At 36.9% G+C, this 24,286-nt stretch overlaps 1 protein-coding gene across 4 annotated transcripts in view; it reads right to left on the reverse strand.

The window, feature by feature from the left end:
* LOC131432494 (serine/threonine-protein kinase Pak) overlaps nt 1-24,286 on the reverse strand; it is a 121,557-nt gene that overhangs the window by 89,695 nt on the left and 7,576 nt on the right. For all 4 annotated transcript variants that reach the window (XM_058598803.1, XM_058598804.1, XM_058598802.1 and 1 more), the window contains 2 exons: nt 18,221-18,904; nt 12,117-12,271 (listed from right to left, as the gene is read on the reverse strand). In XM_058598803.1, coding sequence (XP_058454786.1) covers nt 12,117-12,271; nt 18,221-18,335 — 270 coding nt within the window. In that variant the 5' untranslated portion in view covers nt 18,336-18,904. The remainder of the gene's footprint in view (nt 1-12,116; nt 12,272-18,220; nt 18,905-24,286) is intronic.

Here is a 24,286-nt window from a genome sequence, read left to right on the forward strand (position 1 = left end):
GGTTTCGCCGACGGAATGAACTTCACAGTACGAAACATTGAGAAGATGGTGGGAATGTAGCTTGGGCTGAAAAATGAAGCTTTGCGAATCGAACTTAAGATCAATTTGTCAAAGATAAAGTACACTGAAAAAAGGATCCATGGCAATATGCCAGCACTATGAGACTCATGTTGTCAGGAAATTGTGCTACATTGGACGATTTTATCGAGCAAAGTGAGCCACATAATGGTAAATATTGCTTGCGATGTGAAATCATTCAGTGACAGAGCAGCTCTACGAATTAGAGAAGGTTACAGGTTCAAACCATATGGGGAGAATATTGAATGGCACATTACTATTTACATCATTTCTTTAATCGATACACTTCTAACTAATTACTCTTTGGATACACCATTTTCCGACAAGTCTATTAAAAATTAATTCGGTAACATATTCAAACTGTTTGGTTTGGCAGGCAATATGCAGCTGTGGTCGGGCAAACCAAAGCGTCATCACTACCGGAACGGTAAACAAGGTAATATATCGCGAAGAATGCATAAAGAAGTGACCAGTTACCATTCCCACGCTGCCCTGGCACACCCTCGTTATTATGATCTGATTTGGCATCTTGTCACTACGCCAGAGATATTTTGGAATAAAGACTGTCTCAGAAAGTATGGACGCACTTCGATTTCGCTGTGAATAATTCACAAGTGTTAGATATTCAAATTTTATTCGGTATACTGATAATATTAGACTACAACAACAAAATATTATTCTCAACATCTGCTACTTAGTCATTGTAGACTAGATGGCGCACCTTCTTGTGAACGTTACTCATTAAATTCCGTACAGACTTCTTGGCGACAAGCTTTGACACTTTTTTCCATTCGTCTTCGAACTGTTGAATGGCTTCGGCTGCCGAGACATGTTTCCTAAGATGTGCCTTCGTTAATGCCCAAAATTCCTCAATTGGTCGAAGTTGTGGGCAATTTAGTGGATTCATGTCTTTTGGGACGAAAGTGACATTTTTGGTAGTATACCATTCTACCGTTGATTTCGAGTAGTGGCAAGAAGCAAGATCTGGCCAGAAGACAACAGGATCCTTGTGGCTTCGAATCATGGGTAGAAGTCGTTTTTGTAAACATTGCTTGATGTATGTTTCGCTGTTCATTGAAGCAGTAGCGATGAAGGGTTTCGAAATCTTACCGCAGCTACAAATTGCTTGCCAGACCATAGCTTTCTTACCAAATTTTTCGACTTCAATCGATGTCTCGGACTGGTTTAACACTTGCCCTTCTCGCACCGTATAATATTGTGGTCCCGGCAAAGATTTGTAATCGAGTTTCACGTAGGTTTTGTCGTTCATGATTATGCAGTTCAAATTTCCAGCAAGAATCGTATTATACAGCTTTCGAACCCTCGGCCTGATCGATGTTTCTTGTTTCGGACTACGTTTTGGTTGTTTCTGCTTCTTATAGGTTCGAAGATTCAAACGTTCTTCAGCACGAAGAACATTTGACTTCGAAGTGCCTACTTTTTTGACCACATCCCGAACTGAGACCTCCTTCTTTTGCTCTAACACCTTCAGTATACGTTGATCCAACTGAGGGTTAGCAGGACCTTTTTTTCGACCCGTTTTCGGTTTATCCTCAAAGGTGTTATCCTCACTGAACTTCCTGATTGCATTTCGCACGGCTTTTTCACTTCCTTCCATTTTTGCTATCTTTCTCAGTGACAGTCCGCGTTCTGTGCACCATTTGTACACAATTTTTCGACGTTGTTCTGCTGAAAGTCCACGCATTTCGAAACAAACTAATGAAAACGAATAAACAACTGCACAAGTGGTTAGAGAAGAGTGTAAACAACAGGGCGCAGCCATAAAAATTGACAGATTCTGAACCATTGCGAAATGGCAGCGGTTTTTGATTGCGTTAATACATTCTGGGACAGTCTTTAGTATGGAGCGAATGGAGCCCATGTTGTATCGAAAAAGGTTAATCCACCTAGCTGTCCGGAGTTGCGACCTATCGAGGTGTATTGGGCTCTCGAGAAGATATAACTCTCTCAATACAAACAATATGCTACAGAGAAGTTTCGAATATCTCGGACAGAAGCAGCAAAATCGGTTGCTGAGAACACAAAGCCTAATGGTTGGAGTAAACTTATTTAAGTAAAGTTTTAAGATGACTAATAGTTTACAATTAAATGAATAAAAAATGCATCTTGGATTGAACTAACAGTAAATTTGTTTTATTCCAAATTTAATATTTCCAGATGTTGTTGCGAACAAGCCTTAGTACAACTCTCATATACGACAAATTTAAATTCACACAAATTTTATGAGACTCGATAAAATTGTATTGCTATTGGAATGATTGTATAGTAAATCATAGCATGAAAAAAGGAAGAGGAGATTATCGATTCACTCACACTGTTATAACTGAGGCAAAATTCTATTTAGGAAAGCGTAATAATGATTCAATTTCGACTCGACAGCGGGCAAAAAACAGGAAAAGCAGTGCCGGAAAACGATTATTAATGATCATGAATATTTGCTGATTTGTTGTGTGGGGAAAAGCAATCATTGAACAATTTAGAACAAGTTTTGAATTTGTTGGGATAAAGTAATAATATCAAGGAAAAATTTTGCTCCTCAAAGATGCCAATAAATTTGGCACGAATTAGTGGTGTTATATGCAATAAAGTCAGTTATGTTCTCACGAGCTTTCTTGTTGCATTGAAATTGCAGTTTTTGGAGGCACTGTTCCGTAGTAGGTAATACCTACTAGGTGTGACGGAAGTTTTCGGCGGTAGAACAAGAAAAAAATTTCAAATATCTATGCCCCACGAGTTATGGAAAATAATGATTCGTATAATAATTTAATAATTTTAACATTTCAATGTTTCTTAATGAAAGATAAGTGTTTTAATGGAATCTTCAATTTTACATCAGTGTATTTCTCTTTCCGTATTTATGAGAAAGACTGACTGGTGTTTTCGTGAGAAACGCAAGGAAACTTTCACTGAAATATAAAATTTTTATAGGAAGCTTGATGGAAGAATTTATTTTGGTAATGTAACAGTTTTCTGTAAAAACAGTAAAAATCAATCTATCAATTAACTCCATTCGCAAAACATTTTTTTTTCGGAAGACGAAGTATGATTAAATTCCGTGCCAACAGCAGATAAATAACAGGCATTATTGATGATCATAGATTTTGGAAACTGCATTATGGGGAGAAACGGAAATCGACACAATAATGAAAGGACGGTATCTCCCACTCATTTATTACAACGAAGCTGTACATGTATATAATGTGTTATAAACTTGAACATTTCTCCATCGGGAATTGATTGATTGCATCGGATGCATCAGAGTTTAAGGGGTAAGGCCACCATGGAACTTTCAAAAAATCAAAACCATGGAACTTTAAAAAAATCAAAAATCAAAAAAAATTATTTTTGTATGTTGAAGTACACTTGATCAAACACTGAAAAATAAATTTCGATAGCTTTCACTATATTTCCGGAAAATTGTTCAATTTTTGTGACGTGCATGGTGGTCTTACCCCTTAATTCTTTATTGAGTATAAATCAATACAGTAATTACTCGAACGTACATTCTGTTATGTGCGAATATTTACCCTTGCAGTAGAACTAATAACATCCGATTTATTAACAATGCTGTTTAATATGAAAAGGCTATGAATTCACCGTAAAAATCGACTATTGAACCAAGCCCCGGATGTTCACATACCGTTCGACTCAGTTCGTTGAGATCGCTCTCGGAGATGGTTCAACCGATTTTCACTTAGATTATATTCAAACAAAAGGGCCTATGGTGTAAAACGCTATTGATTTTTTCTCCAGGTCTGACTTCTAGCTCCAGAGTTACAAGGTAAAGTGCGTAAAAATAAGTGGAAAAAGTGGCTGAGCTGTGATAAGCAAAGAAGTCGGTAAATCGATTTCAATAAACTTCTTTCGGTTCCGGAGTTACCGTGTAAGACGCGCAAACAATAAAAAAGCTTAGAAAAATCATTTAATTTTCCTGCAGGTGACCGAATCGATCTACAATAACTAAGATTTAATTCAATGGCCTTTTTACCAAGTCGGTTCCAGAGAGACTTAAAAAAAGTGCGCTTCGTCTTCTCGAAGATAATTGAAACGATTTTCACGAACTGAGAATGGCTCTATGGATCCATAGTCTGTTAATGAATTTTATCCGGATACGACTTCCGGTTCCGGAAGAACAGATTGCTAAATGAAAAAAAGATGACAAAAATGTGTTTTTATACGTAAGGACTTAATCGGAATCATTCGAACTAGCCATATAATTCTGTGAACCTCATTAGTTGATGTCAAAATATCATTTCGGGCTCCCGGATCCGAAAGTATAGGAAATTGTGACCTAAAATTTTAACAAAGGATCTAAAATCGTTTTCTTAGAGATGACCTTTCAGATTGCTGTTGAATTTCATTCGGATCGGACTTTCGGTTTCAAAATTGCAGCGAGTCAGTAAAATTTCTGTTAGTTGAAGTGAAGATGCAGAATACGTGGAATACGTATTTCAACTTGTTAGTTGATGGCCTAACGATCCATCTTCAGCTATACCAGTCCACAGTTTCCGGTACCGAAAGTATCGCTCGCAAATTGTGGACGAAACCTTCAAAATGAGACTTACAAATTGAAATTCAAATAAAAGGTTTCACAGTTTGCTTTGAATTTTATCCGGATTCGACTTCCGGTTCCGGAATTCGCGGGAGTTGCGAGGTTAAAATTTCATGTTGAGTATCGATGCCAAACACGTAAATAGGGCTGATCCAAAGTGGTTATAAAACGAGTTTATTATATTATACTGTGTAAAATATAGAAAGTTTCAAATACCAATCGATTCAGTTTGACGAACAGGACACGGATGTTTGTGTACATGTGTGTGCTCCCACGAATCCCGGAATCTCAGAGATGACTGGATCAATTTTGATCAAACTAGTCGCAGTCTTCTCGTCAGCTAGAAATTTTTTTAATGTGTTTAGATCTGATGTTTATGTATTGAGTTACACAAAATTTGATGTCCAAAATTGTAGATTACCAACTATATCTGTCACAATTGACTTTGTGAGCAAAACATGTCTCAAAATTTAGATACCTCATGTTAATACCTATCCAACAAGCTGCAGATTGTCCACTTTTAACGAAGATGTCGATATATTTGTTGGAGCGATTTTTCTGTCCTTCCCAATCTCAGTACTAAATTTTTATGGTGAATATCCAAGTTCTTAGATTTTTTAGATTCGACTTTTTTATTAGATCCTTTTTACCAAATTTAACCATAAACAATCGACCTATAAATTTATGGAAAAACTCAATATTTCAAATAAAATCATAGGGGAGACCCGGGGTGGGTCCGGACACGGGGTTAAACCGGACAGCTTGAATATCTTATAAACCAGCCAGGGGTTGATTTTTTGAATCCGGTTTCATGTAACAGACAGAAGTCAGAAAGCTGTATGACACTGAGTTAGCGCCAATCGTATTTTTGGTCAAAATGTGTATGTTTTTACCTGAATTTTCTATGCATTGTAATGACGGTCTGATTAGTGCTTTTGAATGTTCATTTCGTGCTGAATCCAGTGATTATTGAGTGCTTTCGTTTACATGGAAAATAAAATTATTATTGTGTCTCGAAAAGGAATGGCCTGTGCGGGGCTAAACCGGACAAGAAGGTGGGACTCAGTGGGACACATAATTTTCGACTTGAAATTTTTAAAGATTTGCTTAAAAATATATTGATATCTAAGTTTTATTTTTATAACTTATCTTCCTCTTACCATGCCTATTTTACTTACACCAATCACCAAGCCTCAAAAACAGTCGGTACGGTATTTTCAAATGGCTGTATCTTCGTTGATACTGAACCGATTTGGATAATTTTGCTATCTGTTTTTTTTTGGAATGTAGACTAATACTGGGTTTAAGCATTGGGTAATTTTGTAGAACTCAGAATTAGTCTACTTTAATCTATACATTCCAAAAAATCCACTTGGAGTGTTACTAAAACTAGATTTACTATAAATTAAACCAAAACCGTTCATTATAAGGAGGCTTGTTTTTGTCTTTTTCATATGAGGAATGTATCGATAAGTAGTTAACAACATTCAAACAGTTATTACTCTGAAATGGCTTAATTTTTTGCAGCGTGTTTTGCGGTGACATGTTTGTTTACATGTCAATAAAAGCTGCGCAATCGATTGGTTTCGGTACGGTTTATCGTTTCAATGATGAGTCGAATTGATCCGGAAACGCGAAAGAAAATTCTGCACACTTGGTGCTCAGAAAGTGGTGTCACGTACAACGAAATTGCAAAACGAGTGAAAGTGCACCACACCAGTGTCAAAAATACTATCGAGAAGTTCGGTAAGACCCTTTCCATGAAGGATTTGCCCCGATCCGGTAGGAAAACGAGTCCCAGCCAGCCCGGTCGGGACTAAAAAGTGGTTGAGTACATCGGGAAAAACCCATCGGCGTCGACGCGGGATTTGGCCAAGCAGTTCAACACCAGCATCGGGATGATTCAACGGATCAAAGTTCGGAACTCCCTGAAAACGTACAAGAAACAGAATGTGCCGAAAAAGTCCCTGGTACAGCCAGTTCAGGCCAAAACAAGAACGCGAAAACTGTAAAACCGGATTCTACAGAATAAAGATGGATGCATCCTGTTCGACGACGAAACCTACGCCAAGGAAGACTCTCGAGCGCTGCCCGTACCGCAATATTATACGAAATCGGTGTACCAGGACCTGGATACGCTGACACCACGGTGGCGATGGAAAACTTTGGGCAGAAGGTGTTGGTCTGGCAAGCAATTTGTACCTGTGGTTTGCGGTCGTCGATTTTCTTCACGAAGGGCACAATTAACGCCAAGGTGTACGAGGAAGAATGTTTGAAGAAGAGAATGCTGCCACTGTACAGAAAGCATAAGGCTCCTCCTTTCTTCTGGCCGGATTTGGCTTCAGCCCACTACGCCAACTCCGTTCTACAGTGGTGATGTGATGTGATGTGAAGTGAAGCCACCATCAGTTCAAGGACTTGCCAGTGGATGCGGGTAGACTTACAGTAGCCCCGATATGACTCATCCACTCACCTTCTTACTATAGCTGTTACCGAAAAGCGAACAAAAAGGGTTGGGCGGATACGTAAGTAGAGTCACTTACTCGTATTCCGCGGGAATAAAAGATGCTCTTCCAACCATAATATCCAGTGCATGGATGAAGCATATCGCTATACATGCTTGAACCCGCCTGATGGTTTGTTTGAGAAGGGCGCGTCAGACTCATTTCAAACCTTCAGAAGGAAACAAGTTTCCTTCAAGTGACTTGGGCTGGCTATCCACAATCCCTCGTCCAGTCATCAATTCGTCCGATGCCCTGATGCTCCCTCCCCTTTACGCCTCCGTGCAAAATGTTTTATATTGATGAATACAATGAAACATAGTGTAATGAAATTAATATAACATAAAATGATATAATTGATTACAAAACAATATAATATGACATAATATAATATAATATATTTTAATTTAATATAATATAATACAATGATATAAAATAACAGTTAATGTAGTGTCAGTTATGCTCTTATCTTCGCAATACTGCAGGAAGTAGAATATTTCTCTTCTAATAATAATAATAATATCCACATCTATAAAAATAATATATGTTATTATTATTGATGACAAATTAATAATAATAACAATAAATATAATAATGAAAATAACAATAAAAAACAATATAATATAGTACAATGAATTATATAATAAATAATAGAATAAATAAAATGATATGTTGCGATATGCTATGATATTATATTACTTGAATTTATATGTCATTTCTCATCCTCTCATTCTGCCATCAACGCATTCCATCGACCATCTGTCACCACAGACACACGTGTAGGCATGAAGCTCAGCTTGTGACGACCTTGATATTTAGTTGAAAGTTACTTTAAAAATGATAACTTATAAGGAAAACAAATTTATATTTTGCGCAGAGGTACGTAGTACTACTAATAATAAACCCTATAATATAATATAATATAATACAACATAATGCAATACAATATAACACAATACAATAGAATACAATATAATATAATATTATATAATATAATAAAATATAATACAATATAATACAATATAATATGATATAATGCAATGCAGTATAATACCATACAACATAGTATATAATAACATAAAATAGTGTAAGACGATAATATATGAAATAATATGCTATGATACAATATAACAGGTAATATCGCAGTGTAAGTTACGCTCTTCTAATAAAAATAATAATAATAATACATGATGTAATAAACAACACAATTATATGCTGCAATATACCATGATAAACACTGCACTTCAGGATGGGCCTCAACCTACAAGCCATTTCGCACCCTCTCACTCTGCTACTAACGCAGAAGGCGACAGCACCCAGTCGACGCCGCTCTATTGACCAAATGTCATCATAGACGCTCGGGGAGGCATGAGATAGGGACTTGTGAGGACTTAGTTATCTCACTATTTGACGACCACCAACTCCGTTCTACAGTGGTTGTCAAAAAATAACACGTAGGAGTTAAAAAAAACTGAATAGCTGCCACCAGGAAAGTCACAAAAGTAACTGTGCAGAATTTAATGAAGAATGTCAAGTCCAAAGTGCGAGCGTTTCACAGAAACTAGGATTTTCTTCAATATAATCAGTGAAATGCATGAAAACGTAATTTTTCCACAATATATCGAAAACTGATGTCAAAATATGTTTTTTTCGCTTTTTGCCTTTCTCATATAGAAACTAAGATTCAAATGAAAGGTCTTGTGGTCCCATACAAAATTCCTGAATATTATTTGGATCCGACTTCCGGTTCCGGAATTATGGGGTAAAATGTGCAAAAAATAGTGAAAATAAGTGCACTAACTTTTCTCAGAGATCCGATTTTCACAAACTTAGGTTCAAATAAAAGGTCTTGAAGTCCCATAAAAAATTCCTTAATATTACTTGGATCCGACTTCCGGTTCGGGAGTTATGGGGTAAAATATGCAGAAAAAAGAAAATATGTGTTCTAACTTTTCTCATAGACGGCGCGACCGATTTTCACAAGCTTAGATTCAAATGAAAGGTCCTGTGGTCCCATACGTAATTCCTGAATTTCATGCGGATCCGACTTCCGGATCCGGAAATATAGGGTAAAGTGGGTTAAAAATTGTATACCATCACTGAAAATGGGGAAAAACCTTAAAAATTTTCTGAATCGACCTCAAATCTTTTACAATTGTTAGTTTTTATCAGTAGACGGTCAAAAAAAACCGATTTCGGTTATTCCTTCAAGAATCGCAGTATTATATATGAAAGTATGATTGATATGAGAAAGGCATCATTACACCACTAGGTGGATTAAAACAGGTTTTTATTCAATAATCAATGTTGCTAACTGCTTTTTGATACACTCCTTAGAAAGGTTATGCAATCACTGTGAAAACCGACTTTTGAACCGAGACCCGAAGAGCCGAGTGTCATATACCATTCGACTCAGTTCGTCGAGTACGCAAAATGTGTGTGTATGTATGTATGTGTATATGTGTGTGTATGTGCGTATGTGTGTATGTAACGTTTTTTGCACAAACTTTTCGCGAAGATGACTGAACCGATTTTCACAAACTTAGATTAAAATGTGAGATCTTGTAGTCCCATACAAAATTCCTGAATATTAATCAGATCCGACTTCCAGTTCCGGAATTATGGGGTAAAATGTGCAAAAAATCGTAAAAATAAGTGCACCAACTTTTCTCGGAGATGGCTGAACCAATTTTCACAAACTTAGATTCAAATGAAAGGTGTTGTGGTCGCATACAAAATTCCTGAATATTATTTAGATCCGACTACCGGTTCCGGCGTTGTGGGGTAAAATGTGTCAAAAAATGCAAATTTGTATTCTAACTTTTCTCATAGATGACACGACCGATTTTCACAAACTTAGGTTTAAATGAAAGGTCTTGCGGTCCCATACGGAATTCCTGAATTTCATCCGGATCCGGAATTATAGGGTAAAGTGTGTTAAAAAATTTTTACCATCGCTGAAAAGATATCGGGTATTCTTTTAGGAATCGTAGAATCGGTTATTCTTTTAATAATCGTAGAAAATTATTTAGAAGAATGCCACAGTATTACATATGATAGTATGATTGATATGAAAAAGGCATCATTACACCACTAGGCGGATTAAAACAGGTTTTTCAACATAGATTACTCTATTGTCTGAAAACTGTTTTGACAGTGTGAAGTGACGTCTATACTCAGTATTGTTTGGCAAATCATCATACATCCAGAACATCGCTTCCAAAACGTGGAAATTTATTTTCAAAATCAGTGTTCAATAAAAATTGGACTGTTTAACTGCAAAAGTCTCTTCAGTGATAAGCCACATTTTTTATTGAATGGATACATCAACGAACACAATTGTCGTATTTGGAGCACACACAGTTCAAGAATCACCGATGCGTGTACTGTTTGGCTGGTGTACTCAGCGGTTCTTATTTCATTAAAAATTAGGACCGGGACGGTGCGTTACCGTGAATGGAAATCGATACAGAACCATGATCAATGGTTTTTATTGCCAAATCTTCAAGATATGGATGTGAATGAAGTGTGGTTTCAACAGGACAGAGCCACTTGTCATACTGCGGCCAAAACAATCGACTTATTGAAAAAACATTTCAACGACAGTATTATTTCGAGAAATGGGCCGATGAATTGGCCTCCGCGTTCGTGTGATTTGACGCCATTCGATAATTTTCGTGGAGATACGTGAAGTCATTGGTTTATGTTGATAAACCAATAACGGATGATGTTTTGGAAACCAATATTCAACGTGCCATTGCCGAAAAACACCCTCAAATATTTGAAAAAGTGATCTAAAATTGGACTTACAGCGTGACCTTTGTGAAAAATAGTCGTGGCTGCCATATACTCGAAATCATATTGCAATGTTAAATGTCAAGAAATTATCTACTTAATAAAAAAAATGGCCGTTTCATTATTATTTCAAATCAGCAAACTTTTAAAATTATTTATTTAAAATCAGCATTAAAATTACTATTTCAAATTAGCAAACTCATTGAAAAAACCCTTCAAATAATCTTCAATAAAAACTCTAAAATAAGTTTTAACATCAATTATTTAGTACTGCGAGGCGTAAGGTTTCGAGACAATACCAATATTCTTATTACTTTTAATTTAATTTCCTTAAAGTTTCCGGCTTAGCCCCGGTCTCCCCGATATTATGATTACGCAATAATTCTATACAATGTAATCCAAGAAACGTCCGACTTAACGTTTCACGGTTTCCCAGTGATGTTGCATAACGAGAACATCCATGAAAATCAGCAGCAAGAGTACCGCCAAACACGGGCTTCCGATATCTGAGAATAAATATTGCAGAAGCTTAAGGCCAAACGGAGCAACAATCGTCATAAATCAGTCAATAAATCGATCACTCGGATGGTGCGCTATTTCTGGCAGCGTTTCGAAAGGGCTGGACCGTCGTCAGTGTTGGTGTGGATGGATAAAGCGAAACAAGAAAAATGATACCAACCTATTCAAGCAGACTGGTGTTGAAACGATTAATGAGCTTTTGCCAAAAATAAAACACGAACAATGCAGCATTGCAATATCGTAAAGCGTAAAGATCGAACTGAAATAGCGAGGCAAATATTTACAACAGGGCACCAGTAGGTGAAACGAACCTTTTGCGGAGAACGACCGGATGATAAAACAGAAAATCGCATCTTGGGTGCGCACAGCCAACAAGAGGGTAAAAGTGAAAGTGGTGATGATCGCCGGAGCCGATTGGAATTTGCTGTATGTAAATTACGAGTGCAGAAAAGCTAATATATGCATGTGTTCCGTTGTCAATGCACGTTTTGTTAGCTGAGTCACAGCTCGGTGTCGGTCGGTTACGATTATATTGTAGAGCGGGATATTGTAAGGATCGTAACGTCCAAATAATAATGTTTTTAACAAAAGAGACAAGCTGTAACACATGCGTGCGAATCTAGCTGGAATAGTCGAAATAGGGTGCTTACCGTGAACTCGCCGGTGATTGCGTCGAATCCTACGTGGACCGTATGCTCGAAATTGGTCGGATATGAGATGTTCGGTTTCGAGTCATTGTGGGATGCCTTGGAGACCTTGATTTTATTTTTGAGCGTTTTCTTCTTCCGGTCGGCGTCATCTGGTTCTGTGGGGAATGAAATGGAAAATGTTTGAGAAAAGTAGATAGACAACTCTTTTTTTATAAACGTTTATTTATATACGTATAGAGAGAGTAAATTTAAGGCTCAGTAAGCATTACTCTAACGTATGAAGGAATTGACATTTTTATTACATTTGACAATTTCTTTGAACATTTACCGATGGTCTATATCTACATCGAAGTTAATATTTTTAGTTCGACTTTCTGGAATCAGCACATAATCAGAACAAATTGGCTCAGGAGTCACGTTGCCCTATTTATTTGAAGATTAATGCCTTGCCATGTTCTCTCAACATTGGCCTTATGGGAAGGAAAGAATAAACCTCAACCACAGTAGTGAAAACAGCACAAAACAAATGTAAAAAAACATTCTGCAACCTCGAAAGGATGCTGAACGATCTGCGGGTGCCAAAATGAATATTCAAAAAAAATCTCCAGCCCCCATAAGGATTTAGATATTTTAAAAAAGCCACAACATTCAGTCGGTGTTGAACAGTCGTTCGCACCGCACGTGTATAGCTCTTGGTTCCTGGAATTTTTTTCTGGCTACCTAGAGTTTCATTGGTCCAAGGCTTCAGTCTTTTTCAAGGCTACCTGAGTCACTAACAGTCTTTTTAAAGACTAACAATTAGTCAGCCTTTCTCAAGGCCATACAAAGAGTGATATTTTAATATAATCAGTCATTTTCAAGACTAAGAAATTAATCAACCTTTTCTAAGGCTTGCTATTCAAAGAACTATTCTTCGAACTAATCAGTCAGACTACCACAAAATCAGTTTTTATCAAGACCTATCCAAACTAGGAGTCTAATCGAAGATTAATTTAGCCTAGTGATTTCAATTTCAAATTTCATTCATTTAAAAAATGCCTGCGTCCAACCGGAAAGGCAACAAGCCTAAGGCTAAAAACAACTCAATACGGAATAAATCACAATCGGTTATTCAACAGTTTTCTAATAACATTCACGATCTTATAGAATCTGAATGTAAAAATAAAAGACAACGGACGGACTTCCCTTCCGTTGATTCTATGCCGTCTAACAATATTTACGAGATTCTTCCTTAATCCAATTGTAGCGACATAGAAGAAAATTCTTCAAAAATTACCAAAATGGACGCTTGTCGTTGTGGGAAGAAACAACAATCTATACCACCAGTGACGGTGATGATTTCCGACTTCAAAGCATTCCGTACTGAGCTTTCTTCTTTTCTCTCGGAAGTAAAAGTCTCATTTCAAATCGGACGAGGAGGAGAATGTCGAGTCTTGGTTGATGGATTGGATGACTATGAACGTCTTATCCGATATTTGTCCGAGAAACTTCATAAATTTTATTCATACGATATAAAATCAGACAGACACTTCAAAGGCTTGAAAGGCTTATCAAATGATCAATGTATTGATGAAATTAAAAATGAACTAAAAGAATTGCCTGGTTTTGCCCCTTCCCAAGTAATACTTATGAAAAAAGAGCGAATTGTACTTCTAAACCACGCTCTGGAATTTCACATGAACTTTACTTAATACACTTCAATCGAAGTGATGTAAATAATCTGAAAACTATAGAAAAAAGTATCTGAAAATCAAAAAACCGTTACAAATGCCATGCCTAATTCTTCTAAGGCACTTATTTCTTCGAATTCAAAACAACAAACAGGCACGCCTTCCAATTCGTCTTCTAACGAAAACAATTTATTGACAGGTAGATCGACCACGGCATCATCTTCTTCTAATGACAGTTACGCTCTAGTCACAGGTAGAAAACTACCACTTAATTCTTCTAATGTAAATAATCAAAACACAGGAACGCTTTCCAGTTCATCTTCTAACGAAACTTTTCTTAAACCAAATGTGAAATTGAAAAGTAATCCACATTATGTGGTTCATCGATTTGACAGGTTTACTGGAATGGGTGGTGGAGTTGCCATTTTTGTCCAACGGCAAATTAAACATCGAATATTACCTTCTTTCAATACTAAAGTTATTGAAAGCTTGGGAATCGAAGTTGAAACCATTCATGGAATTTATTTCATCGCTGGAGCATATTTGCCATTCCAATGCACCGGCGAACAATTAAATTTCTTCAAATGCGATTTGCAAAAACTCACAAGATATCGACCGACATTTTTCGTAATAGGGGACTTAAATGCTAAGCATGTCCAGTGGAATTGTAGGCAAAATAACAGTAATGGTAAAATACTCCATAATCAACTCTTAGCTGGTTACTTCACAGTTCTTCATCCCAGTAATCCGACTTGTTTCTCTTCCGTGAAAAACCCGTCTACAATTGATCTGGTTCTAACAGATCAAAGTCATTTTTGTAGTGAACCGATTACACATGCTGACTTTGACTCAGATCATCTTCCTGTAACATTCAGACTTTCCAACGAAGCTTTAATAAATCCAATTAGTTCTATATTCAACTATCATAGAGCTAATTGGTTGGACTACAGATCTCACATTGAAAATCATGTGAATCATGAAACTATTTTAGAAAATTCTGCGGACATCGACACAGCAATTGATAATTTGAATCATTACATTATCGAAGCTAAAAATCTTTCAGTTCCCAAAGCTCAAACTAAATTAAAATCTCTTATCATCGATGACAATCTTCAACTGCTCATTCGGTTGAAGAATGTTCGTCGACGACAATATCAACGTTCTCGTGATCCTGCTATGAAAAACATAGTTAAGGATGAACATCAACAATGTTCGATTATCACCAGCAAGTTTAAATCGATAATTTTCGACTGTTTGAAACGTAATGAGATGTGTTCCAAAATATTAAAAATGTGTTCCAAAATATTAAAAAAAATTCAAATTATTTCGGAAACAATTAATTTATGCTTATTCTGTAGTTGATATTTTTGAAAAAAATTGAATATTTACATGAACTCATTTCATCGCCGCTTTCTCAAAGAATTGAATGAGATATTTTGTTATTTCAAGAGATCAACTGACGGCGAAGCTTCGACTGAAAGAGAAACAAATTAAGAACTGAATGCCTGTTCGGTACGTCAGCGAAGCTTGTGTGTAAGGAATGTGAAGTTTACTGTAGTAGATTGATCGTCAATGTGTGCACATATTCGATTTTAATTGAATTGAATGAAGTTTCACTGCAGCACCGCTTTTACGTATTTTTAGGGCCAGGGTTAAGACCTTTTTTTGCTCGGTTGGTCCCATGAAGTTTGGTGAAATGGATGGTTGAAATTTGGTTGGTGAATTGATCTGTTTGAAGGATTTGTTAATGGATGCACGAAAAAACAACTACTTTGACTATATCGATCTCCAATTTCTGGAAGCAGAGAAAATAACGGTTTAAACGAAAACCGAAAATAATAGTCAAAACCATTTTTTTAACATGAACGCAAAAACTGTTAAAGAACCTGATGCTTAACGCACCTCACCAGAAGGAAATCGTTGACGTCAAATGTATTTCTCATATAAAATTTCTGAAGAAGGTCCTTCTGTGATTGATCAAGTGTCCCAGTCGCTATTAGTCCTCGAAAGAGAATGAGGCCCTTTGGCCGGATATGATGAAGGCTCATTAAAGACTGTCCCAGAAAGTATGAACGCAACCAAAAACAGATGCTATTTCGCAATGGTTCAGAATCTGTCAATTTTTATGGCTGTGTCCTGTTGTTTACACTATTCTCTAACCACTTGTGCAGTTGTTTATTCGTTTTCATTAGTTTGTTTCGAAATGCGTGGACTTTCAGCAGAACAACGTCGAAAAATTGTGTACAAATGGTGCACAGAACGCGGACTGTCACTGACAAAGATAGGAAAAATGAAAGGAGTAAGTGAAAAAGCCGTGCAAAATGCAATCAGGAAGTTCGGTGAGGATAACACCTTTGATGATAAACCGAAGACGGGTCGAAAAAAGGTTCTGTTAACCCTCAGTTGGATAAACGTATACTGAAGGCATTCGAGCAAAAGAAGAAGGTTTCAGTTCGGGATGTGGCCAAAAAAGTGGGCACTTCGAAGGCATATGTTCTTCGTGCTAAAGAACGTTTGAATCTTCGAACTTATAAGAAGCAGAAACAACCAAAACGTAGTCCGAAACAACAAGCATCGATCAGGCCGAGGGTTCGAAAGCTATACAATACGATTCTTGCTGGAAATTTGAACTGCATAATCATGGACGACCAAACCTACGTGAAACTCGATTACAAATCCTTGCCGAGACCACAATATTATACGGTGCGAGAAGGGCAAGTGTTAAACCAGTCCAAGACATCGATTGAAGCCGAAAAATTTGGTAAGAAAGCTATGGTCTGGCAAGCAATTTGTAGCTGCGGTAAGATTTCGAAACCCTTCATCACCACTGCTTCAATGAACAGCGAAATATACATCAAGGATTGTTTACAAAAACGACTTCTACCCATGATTCGAAGCCACAAGGATCCTGTTGTCATCTGGCCAGATCTTGCTTCTTGCCACTACTCGAAATCAACGGTAGAATGGTATACTACCAAAAATGTCACTTTCGTCCCAAAAGACATGAATCCACCAAATTGCCCATGTCTCGGCAGCCGAAACCATTCAACAATTCGAAAAAGATTGGAAAAAAAAGTGTCAAAACTTGTCGCCCAGAAGTCTGTATAGAAATTGTTGTTGTAGTCTAATATTATCAGTATATCGAATAAAATTTGAATATCTAACAATTGTGAATTATTTACAGCGAAATCAAAGTACGTCCATACTTTCTGGGACAGTCTTTATGTCAAGAGATTGCTAAAGGAGATGGACTAGATTCAGAGAAACGTGACACCGATGATCGCCATCTTATCCATTGTCCTCCAGATGTTTGGTTATACACCAATGATCTCGTGACCGAAAATAAGGAGCATTATTGGTGTAAAAACTGCAAAAATGTTGACAAAAATCTTTTTATTGATCGGAACCATGATCTGCCAACTGTCACAGGATGTAAAACGCAACATAGGATTGAAGGAATAATTGTTACATTTAAATTTACTTTTGCATTTCAGTATCGCTTTATGAAATTAGTTCTATTTTAATGCATTCATTAAGTTGTTGCTTTTATTATTATCATTTTTTGAGTTTCACAAAACCTCGGCATGTTTTTTTTCCAAAACGAACAGCAAAATGATAACATAATCTATTATCAATTGAAAAATTGATGGGCTGAAATCAAATTAAGATTTCAATCTGATGTAGCTATCATAATTTGATTTCGATTTGTTCTCATTTGGATGTTGGTGATGTAAACAAATCACATCTCAGAGACAAACTGATGAAGCAGTGCGCCGTACAGGTATACCCGTACACCCGATGAAGTTTTAAATTGTTTTGAGATGGTCAAATATCGTAAATAATATTGAAATTATCTTTTCGACTAGGTCGAAAATCTCTGATATTTTTAATTTTGAAAAAAAAATATTTTTCTAGAGGAAATGATGAGAAATGTTATGTTATATTTCGGGATATTTGTAGTTTATGTATACGGAAAATTCAAACCAGATTTAGATTGGGATTGACAATTAACCTCTCGATCGATCAGCAATATTTCAACATTTAGTGCCTAGCATTTGGAAGCGGGTCAAATACTTCTGTTACTTTTGGTTATCGTTTGAAGTACTTTCGAGGTGTTTTCGAGTGCTAGAAATATATCTTGAAGGCAATAATACAAATGTGCTATTGCATATAGTCCCTGTCCACTATTAGTTTTTGGCACTGTCTAACTGTGCAGAATCTGGGCACCGAGTCTGACACCCAACCTTTTACCTATAGTAACCCTTTCTCCCATACTGCGAACGATGCCAAATATGTCAATTACGTCAAAAGTACATTTACTTTTCGTACAACCAAAAAATCCGGTAAACCCATAAATCGAAAGTGCTTAAATCCGAGATAAACAACCGAAGTACACATCGCAATCCTTTTTCGGTTACACAATCCGAACCTTACCTTTGGGCAGAGGTTTCATGTCCACCGGTGCGGTACTATCGATCCGATCGCCACCACCTCGATTGCTGGTAAGCCGTACCGGTGGTGCCGGTGGTTTGTCCTCTTCGCTGGACATGCTGCTGCTGATGCTGTTGTTGCCGTTGCCACTACACAGTTATCCGCAACAGACCGACCGCTATCGAAAGGTCAATCTTCGATGGCACTATCTGGCACTGGCTGTTGATAAGACCGCCGGACTGCGTGACTCGAACAGAAACACAGACTCACACCGATTTTTCTTGTTGTTGTTGCTTTTTTCACTCTCTTCGAAATGACGATAATCACAAAATAGCACTCAAAATAACGTTTTCGCCGCTTGCTTGGTCTTCCTTCCGTATTTTTGCTTGCCACAAATAAACGCACGCTACACTTGACCAACACCTATTGACTGTATTGATTTTTAACCAATACGAGAAACTACTAAAAATACTGACTCACGGAAAGAAGACCCTTTTCTGGAAGAAAACCAAAGCCAAGCCACAAAGACGACGGTAACCATAAAATTGAGTGATTTTGAAGCACTTTACTTCTTTCTGGTGGCGTTATATAAAATTCACTGACATTACACTAGGCAGGGGTGACAGCAAGTAGCTAATCCAACATCAAATGTCCGGTCGTGATGATGACTGCCGACGGTGGCGAGTTCTGCAAATAAAAGAAAATACAGGATGTGGTGAGCTAAGTTGCATTAATCATTGGTTCCACGAAAGCGACATTGAACTCAAGTGAATCGATAAGTATGGAAATCTGTTATCTTTCATTTCGTAATTTATTCGACGTTGACATAGCACTGATAGCTCGGTTAAATAATACACATCATAACAAGAACCTAGAAACTGATTCAATACTTGTTGTCAACTGCACCGATCGAAAGGCCAGAAGAACTGCAAAGCATTACCGAAATCAGTTTAAGCGTACTTGAGAGCGGATTGCGTGAAAAGGGTTTAAGTTCGTGTCAGCGTTTCATCTGCATTCTTCGAAACGGTTCGACTGTCAGTCATTCGTCACTCATTGATTGTGTAGGCAAGCACGCAATGCAGTGTCGTAACACTGAATTACCAGACTGAAAGAGCTATGCTTTGTTTCGATTACCATATTTCGTCGACTGCCCTAATTTGGCAATCGGATATGACTGTTTCCCATTGGGAACAACGGAACTCCATCTTAAGAGAGGTCAGCTATATCAGATATATCAACAGTATGTGTATGATGGAATCCATAAGCAACTTATCGCTTGGTATGAATATGCAATTACAGAGATACTGTGACTGATCAAGCGTCGTGCTTTCAAAATATTACACTCGTGCCAATACAAGAAATGAATGACAGTATCTTCTCGTTGAAAAAAACTACAAGGATCAGCCCCATGGGGTTGTTCGAGCTATTGATGTTGAACAAGGCAACCCGAATTTCTAATGATCGATATTTTCAATCAAACAGTTCAATCAATCACCATGTTTTTGAATGCGCGATTGCACGAAAGTCTCCTTCGATTGATCTATCACACGCGGTTTTTTATACGCGATTTTTTTATGCGGATTCCCAATGTAACGCGCTTTTTTTACGCGTAAAATAAGACCTCAGTATATTAAGGTGACCATGGAAGCGAGTCCGTCCCGGGTTGACGGTTCAATGCATAGGACGCTGGTCTTACAAGCCAGTTGTATGTTCGAGCCCCGACCTGGAAGGATTCTTAGTGTCAGTAGGATCCATAGTACTAGCCATGCAATGATTCTGTACACTAAGAATCGGCTGCGAAGTCTGTTGGAACAGAAAGGCCAAATTCCACAAAAGGAATGTAATGCCAGGACTTTGCTTTGCTTATGGAAGCGAGCCACAAATGGCAACCAAGAAACCACCTACCCTCCCTTCCACCTTCCGCTATTTTGCCCTGCTCTTGATGTAAACAAACCATGGAACACATTTTTTCTACGCGTAGTGGTAAATAGGTTGCGTAGAATTGCTGCTGCAATTAGGTGACATAATCACTCATCGTATTGATATATGTTTACGATAAACTATCAACTCTGAAAAATGATTAGTGCAAAACTTTTTCGGACTTTCATTAGAAGAATGTTATTATTAGAGTAAAGAGTGTTCTTTGCATGAATATTCTTCGGTGTTTCAGTTTTCATGACATTATTCTAATGTCCGTCGTTTTGAGTGGCAATTTGAGATATCAATCACTCATTACTCTGTAATGTCGAAATTGCAAATCGGATTGAATTTGAATCTAAAAATGTAACAATCGATTAAACATTCCATGATATGTCGAAGTAATTTTCACTTTAGAGTTTAGGGTAATTTAAGGTACTTCCAGAGGTATTCAGGAACCAGCATAACCCAAACCAATTCGTATGGCCATATGACGAATAAATTGCAATATTTTTGAGTTCAACTTTAAAACTTTTCGGGATTGTCATCTTCTATATAGCTTTGAATTTTAAAAATTCATTACCATTTCGATTGAGTGTTTGAACAGAATGATTTTACAAGGATAAATTTTTTAATATTACCATTTATTTTGTTATAAGTTAACTTATAACAGAATTAAATGGTAATATTAAAAAATTTATCCTTGTTTAAAAGTTTATCATCCGACAATTTCAGAATCAGAAGTCAGAATTGGTTAAAATTGGATTTATTTTAATTCGAACTTTTGTTTCTGAAATCCGATTTGGCTTTTTTTTTTTGGGAAAACGATTGAGCTTTGAGAAACGATTCGATACTGGAGTCGGAATTCGAAATTTGGTGTAGCCGAAGTCAGACAAATTCACCTGAGTATAGTTTACATTTGTATCAAAATGTTTGAAAATCAATGTAGACATCTTTGAGAAATCGTAGTGCGAATTAAATTTTTGAGTGCCTTCCGAAACGAAAACTGAATACAACCAGAAATGAAATAAGTTTATTTGGTTATTGACTATCCAAATCTGCTAACCCGATGAACTTGATTACTTTTTGTGCAATAGACATTTTTATACTAATCACCCTGTATCTCCGAAACCGGAAGTATGACTGAAAAACCTTGTTTGGAAGTATACAACTTTTCATATGAATTTGAGTTTGTAGAAAACGGTTGAGTCATCTCCGAAATATATTGAGTGAAATTATTTGTCACAAACGCATTTGCTGATCTCGACGAACTGATTCGAATGGTATATGACTGTTATGTTCTTCCAGCATTTATTGCTGTAAGTAGTTTAAATCAATATAATTATGGGATTGCTTTCAACTCGAAAATTCTGCCATCATCTGGTTTACATATGGCACATTCGAACGATTATGTTGCCAAAAACGAACCGTGCTAAAATCGGTCCGAGGCAAAATATCATGCTGTAAACAGTCTTTTGGGTACTTAGGAACAAATGTATGTAACAGTATAAAAATTCGTGTTTTATGTTGCTCCCAAGCATTTCTTTGCCAGACAGCGCTTAAAACTTCTACTGCTGGAATAGAGGAAAAAGTCGCTTATACAAAAATTTCGATATCTCCGTTAAAAATTGACGGATTTTAACAATCTATGGCTTGTTGGATAGGTATTACCGTGCAGAATCTATGTCTGAAAATATATTCTGTTTTCAAGTTCAATTTTGACAGATACTGTCAAAAAACTGAAAATTTTGACATAAAACTTCGTATAACTCAAAAAGTAAACATCCGATCTCAAAACAATTCAATAGCGTTCAGGGTGACGGGGAGACCTTTCATTTTTATGTTTGATCAAAATCGGTCCAGCCATCTCTAAGATCTCGACCTCTTAGTTGACAACTCACATACAGACACACACACACACAAAAGAAAATTTGCTCAGTTCGTCGAGCTGAATCGATTGGTATATGACATTCGGCCATCGGGGCCTCAGAAATTTTTTCTAAAGTTTAAGCGAATTCTATACCTATTATTTATATTTATAAAAAAAGGTAAAAAAACCTTGCAATGCACTAAAAATGGCAATATTTTCAATTAGTCACACATTAATATTGTTAAAATTACGGATCAAAACTACTTTCGTACGTCACCATCTAAAATTTCAACACTAAAAATTTCCATTTCAAACACTGCTTCCCCTCCTTTATCCGCAACTCTGTTGTCTTATTTACCGTCGCTATGGAATGCAAAAAATAAACAAACAGTTCAAGTAATGCAATCTTTTCAAAATGCATCGACCATCTAAGAAAAAGAAACCAGCGCTCATTCGCGAAAATCAATAGAAAAATAGATGGAATACGTTGATAGAGTGTGTTTTGGGTAGTGAGTAGGTGCGGGACTCATCAGTTCAAACAGTGGAAGAACTGCCAGAAGTGCCGGTTCAAAACAATACCACAGAATTTAGAAACTGTACTGGATCCAATAATTTGGTATCAATAGGTAAAGTTCTAAAATATTTTCGTCAATGTATGAAATTATATCTTCAAATTTGCATGATAAATCTTTTCAGAGCAAATAGCCGATTTATCATCAAGCCCTCTCGTCAAGTGCCACTTGACTGTTCTCTGGGTCAGGTTGCTTCCCTATCCGAAAATGATGATGTTGTCGACAAAATGGAAAATGTAGAATTTGTTGGTTTGTATTTTTTGAATATGTGAGCTTCATATTCAAAAATTAAAATTTATACAAAAAGCCATTGCAACAGAGTTTGTTCTGATTTCGTTTGGTGTTCCCGAGTAAAGTCTGACATCAAAATTAGAGCAAATTGAAATATGATATTGATAGCAATATCAGATTGAAATCCTAATATGATATCGACTCATCAAATTTTCAAATAATATCACATTATGTCATCATTTTGCTGTTTAAAGGCAGAAGTTTTGTGAAATTCAAAAAATGAAAATATTAAAATCAACAACTTAGTGAATCCTTTGAAATTGAGCAAATTTCAAATAGCAAAACAAAAATATAAAGTTAACTTTCAATGGAAGAATTATTTCTTCAATCCTTTGTTACCTTTTACAAAAATGCTTTGACATCCTGCCGAGATCCTGCAAGTGACCGCAACCATAACCGCGAAGAAACGATTTTTTCAACATTTTTTCAACTTTTACGCAAATAATGCTCCTTCTTTTTAACCACGAGAATATTGGTGTCAAACCACACGTCTGGGAGGCATTGAATAAATTGGCGATCATCGGTACCACGTTTATCTGAAGCAGGTCAACCTGAATAGTGCCTTTAGCATTCCCATCTCGCTGATCGTCTGCCGTACAAAGAGGTTATTTAAGAATTTGATATGAGAAATATATTTGACGTCATCGAATTCCTTCTAGACACGTTAAGTATCCGATCCTGTAACAATTTTTGCGTTCAGTTTAAAAAAATGTTTCGATATTTGTAATCATACGACGTCGCCAAGTTCATTCCAAAGTTTTTATACCATTATTTTCAGTGCATTCAGTCTCAGATTTCAGAACCTAGAGCTAATTCTTAATAATACTTTAGTGGCTTATAGGAGCCATCAAGAAAACATATGTTTATTTTTGTATATTCCAAAGTAGTTCACAAACTGTGTCGAAGACACTCTTCGAAACAATTCTCATTCCTAGTTATAAATGCTTAGAACTTCATATAAAGCTTGCTTCATTTAGAATTGGAACAAACTTTTGCTCATATTGTGGCGCTCCTGGTGGACGGATTTGGAAGCTCTTGGCGCCCACGTGTCGGGAATTTTGTCAGCTTCACGTATGATTTTTGACATTCCGAAAATCGACTGTACTTTGTAAACAATCAACATGGAAGCCGAAAGAAAGAAAAAAAATTGTGCACAGTTATTTGGAAAATCCATTGTGGTCTGCATCTAGGCTAGCTAAACAGCTGAAATTGCCCAGAAATACCGTATGGCGCGTTATCAAACGGTATAAGAAAACATTGACGACGATTCGGAAGCCTCAAGCCGATCGTCGGAGTCGAACTGACGACCGGAAATTGCGTGGTAAGATTTTGAAGACGATTAAGAGGAATCCTAATCTGTCGGACCGTGATTTGGCCAGAAAATTCGGTGCTGCCCATAGTACCGTGAGGAGAACTCGA

This window comes from Malaya genurostris, chromosome 2 (assembly GCF_030247185.1).
Source record: "Malaya genurostris strain Urasoe2022 chromosome 2, Malgen_1.1, whole genome shotgun sequence".
NCBI classification, from domain to species: Eukaryota; Metazoa; Arthropoda; class Insecta; order Diptera; family Culicidae; genus Malaya; species Malaya genurostris.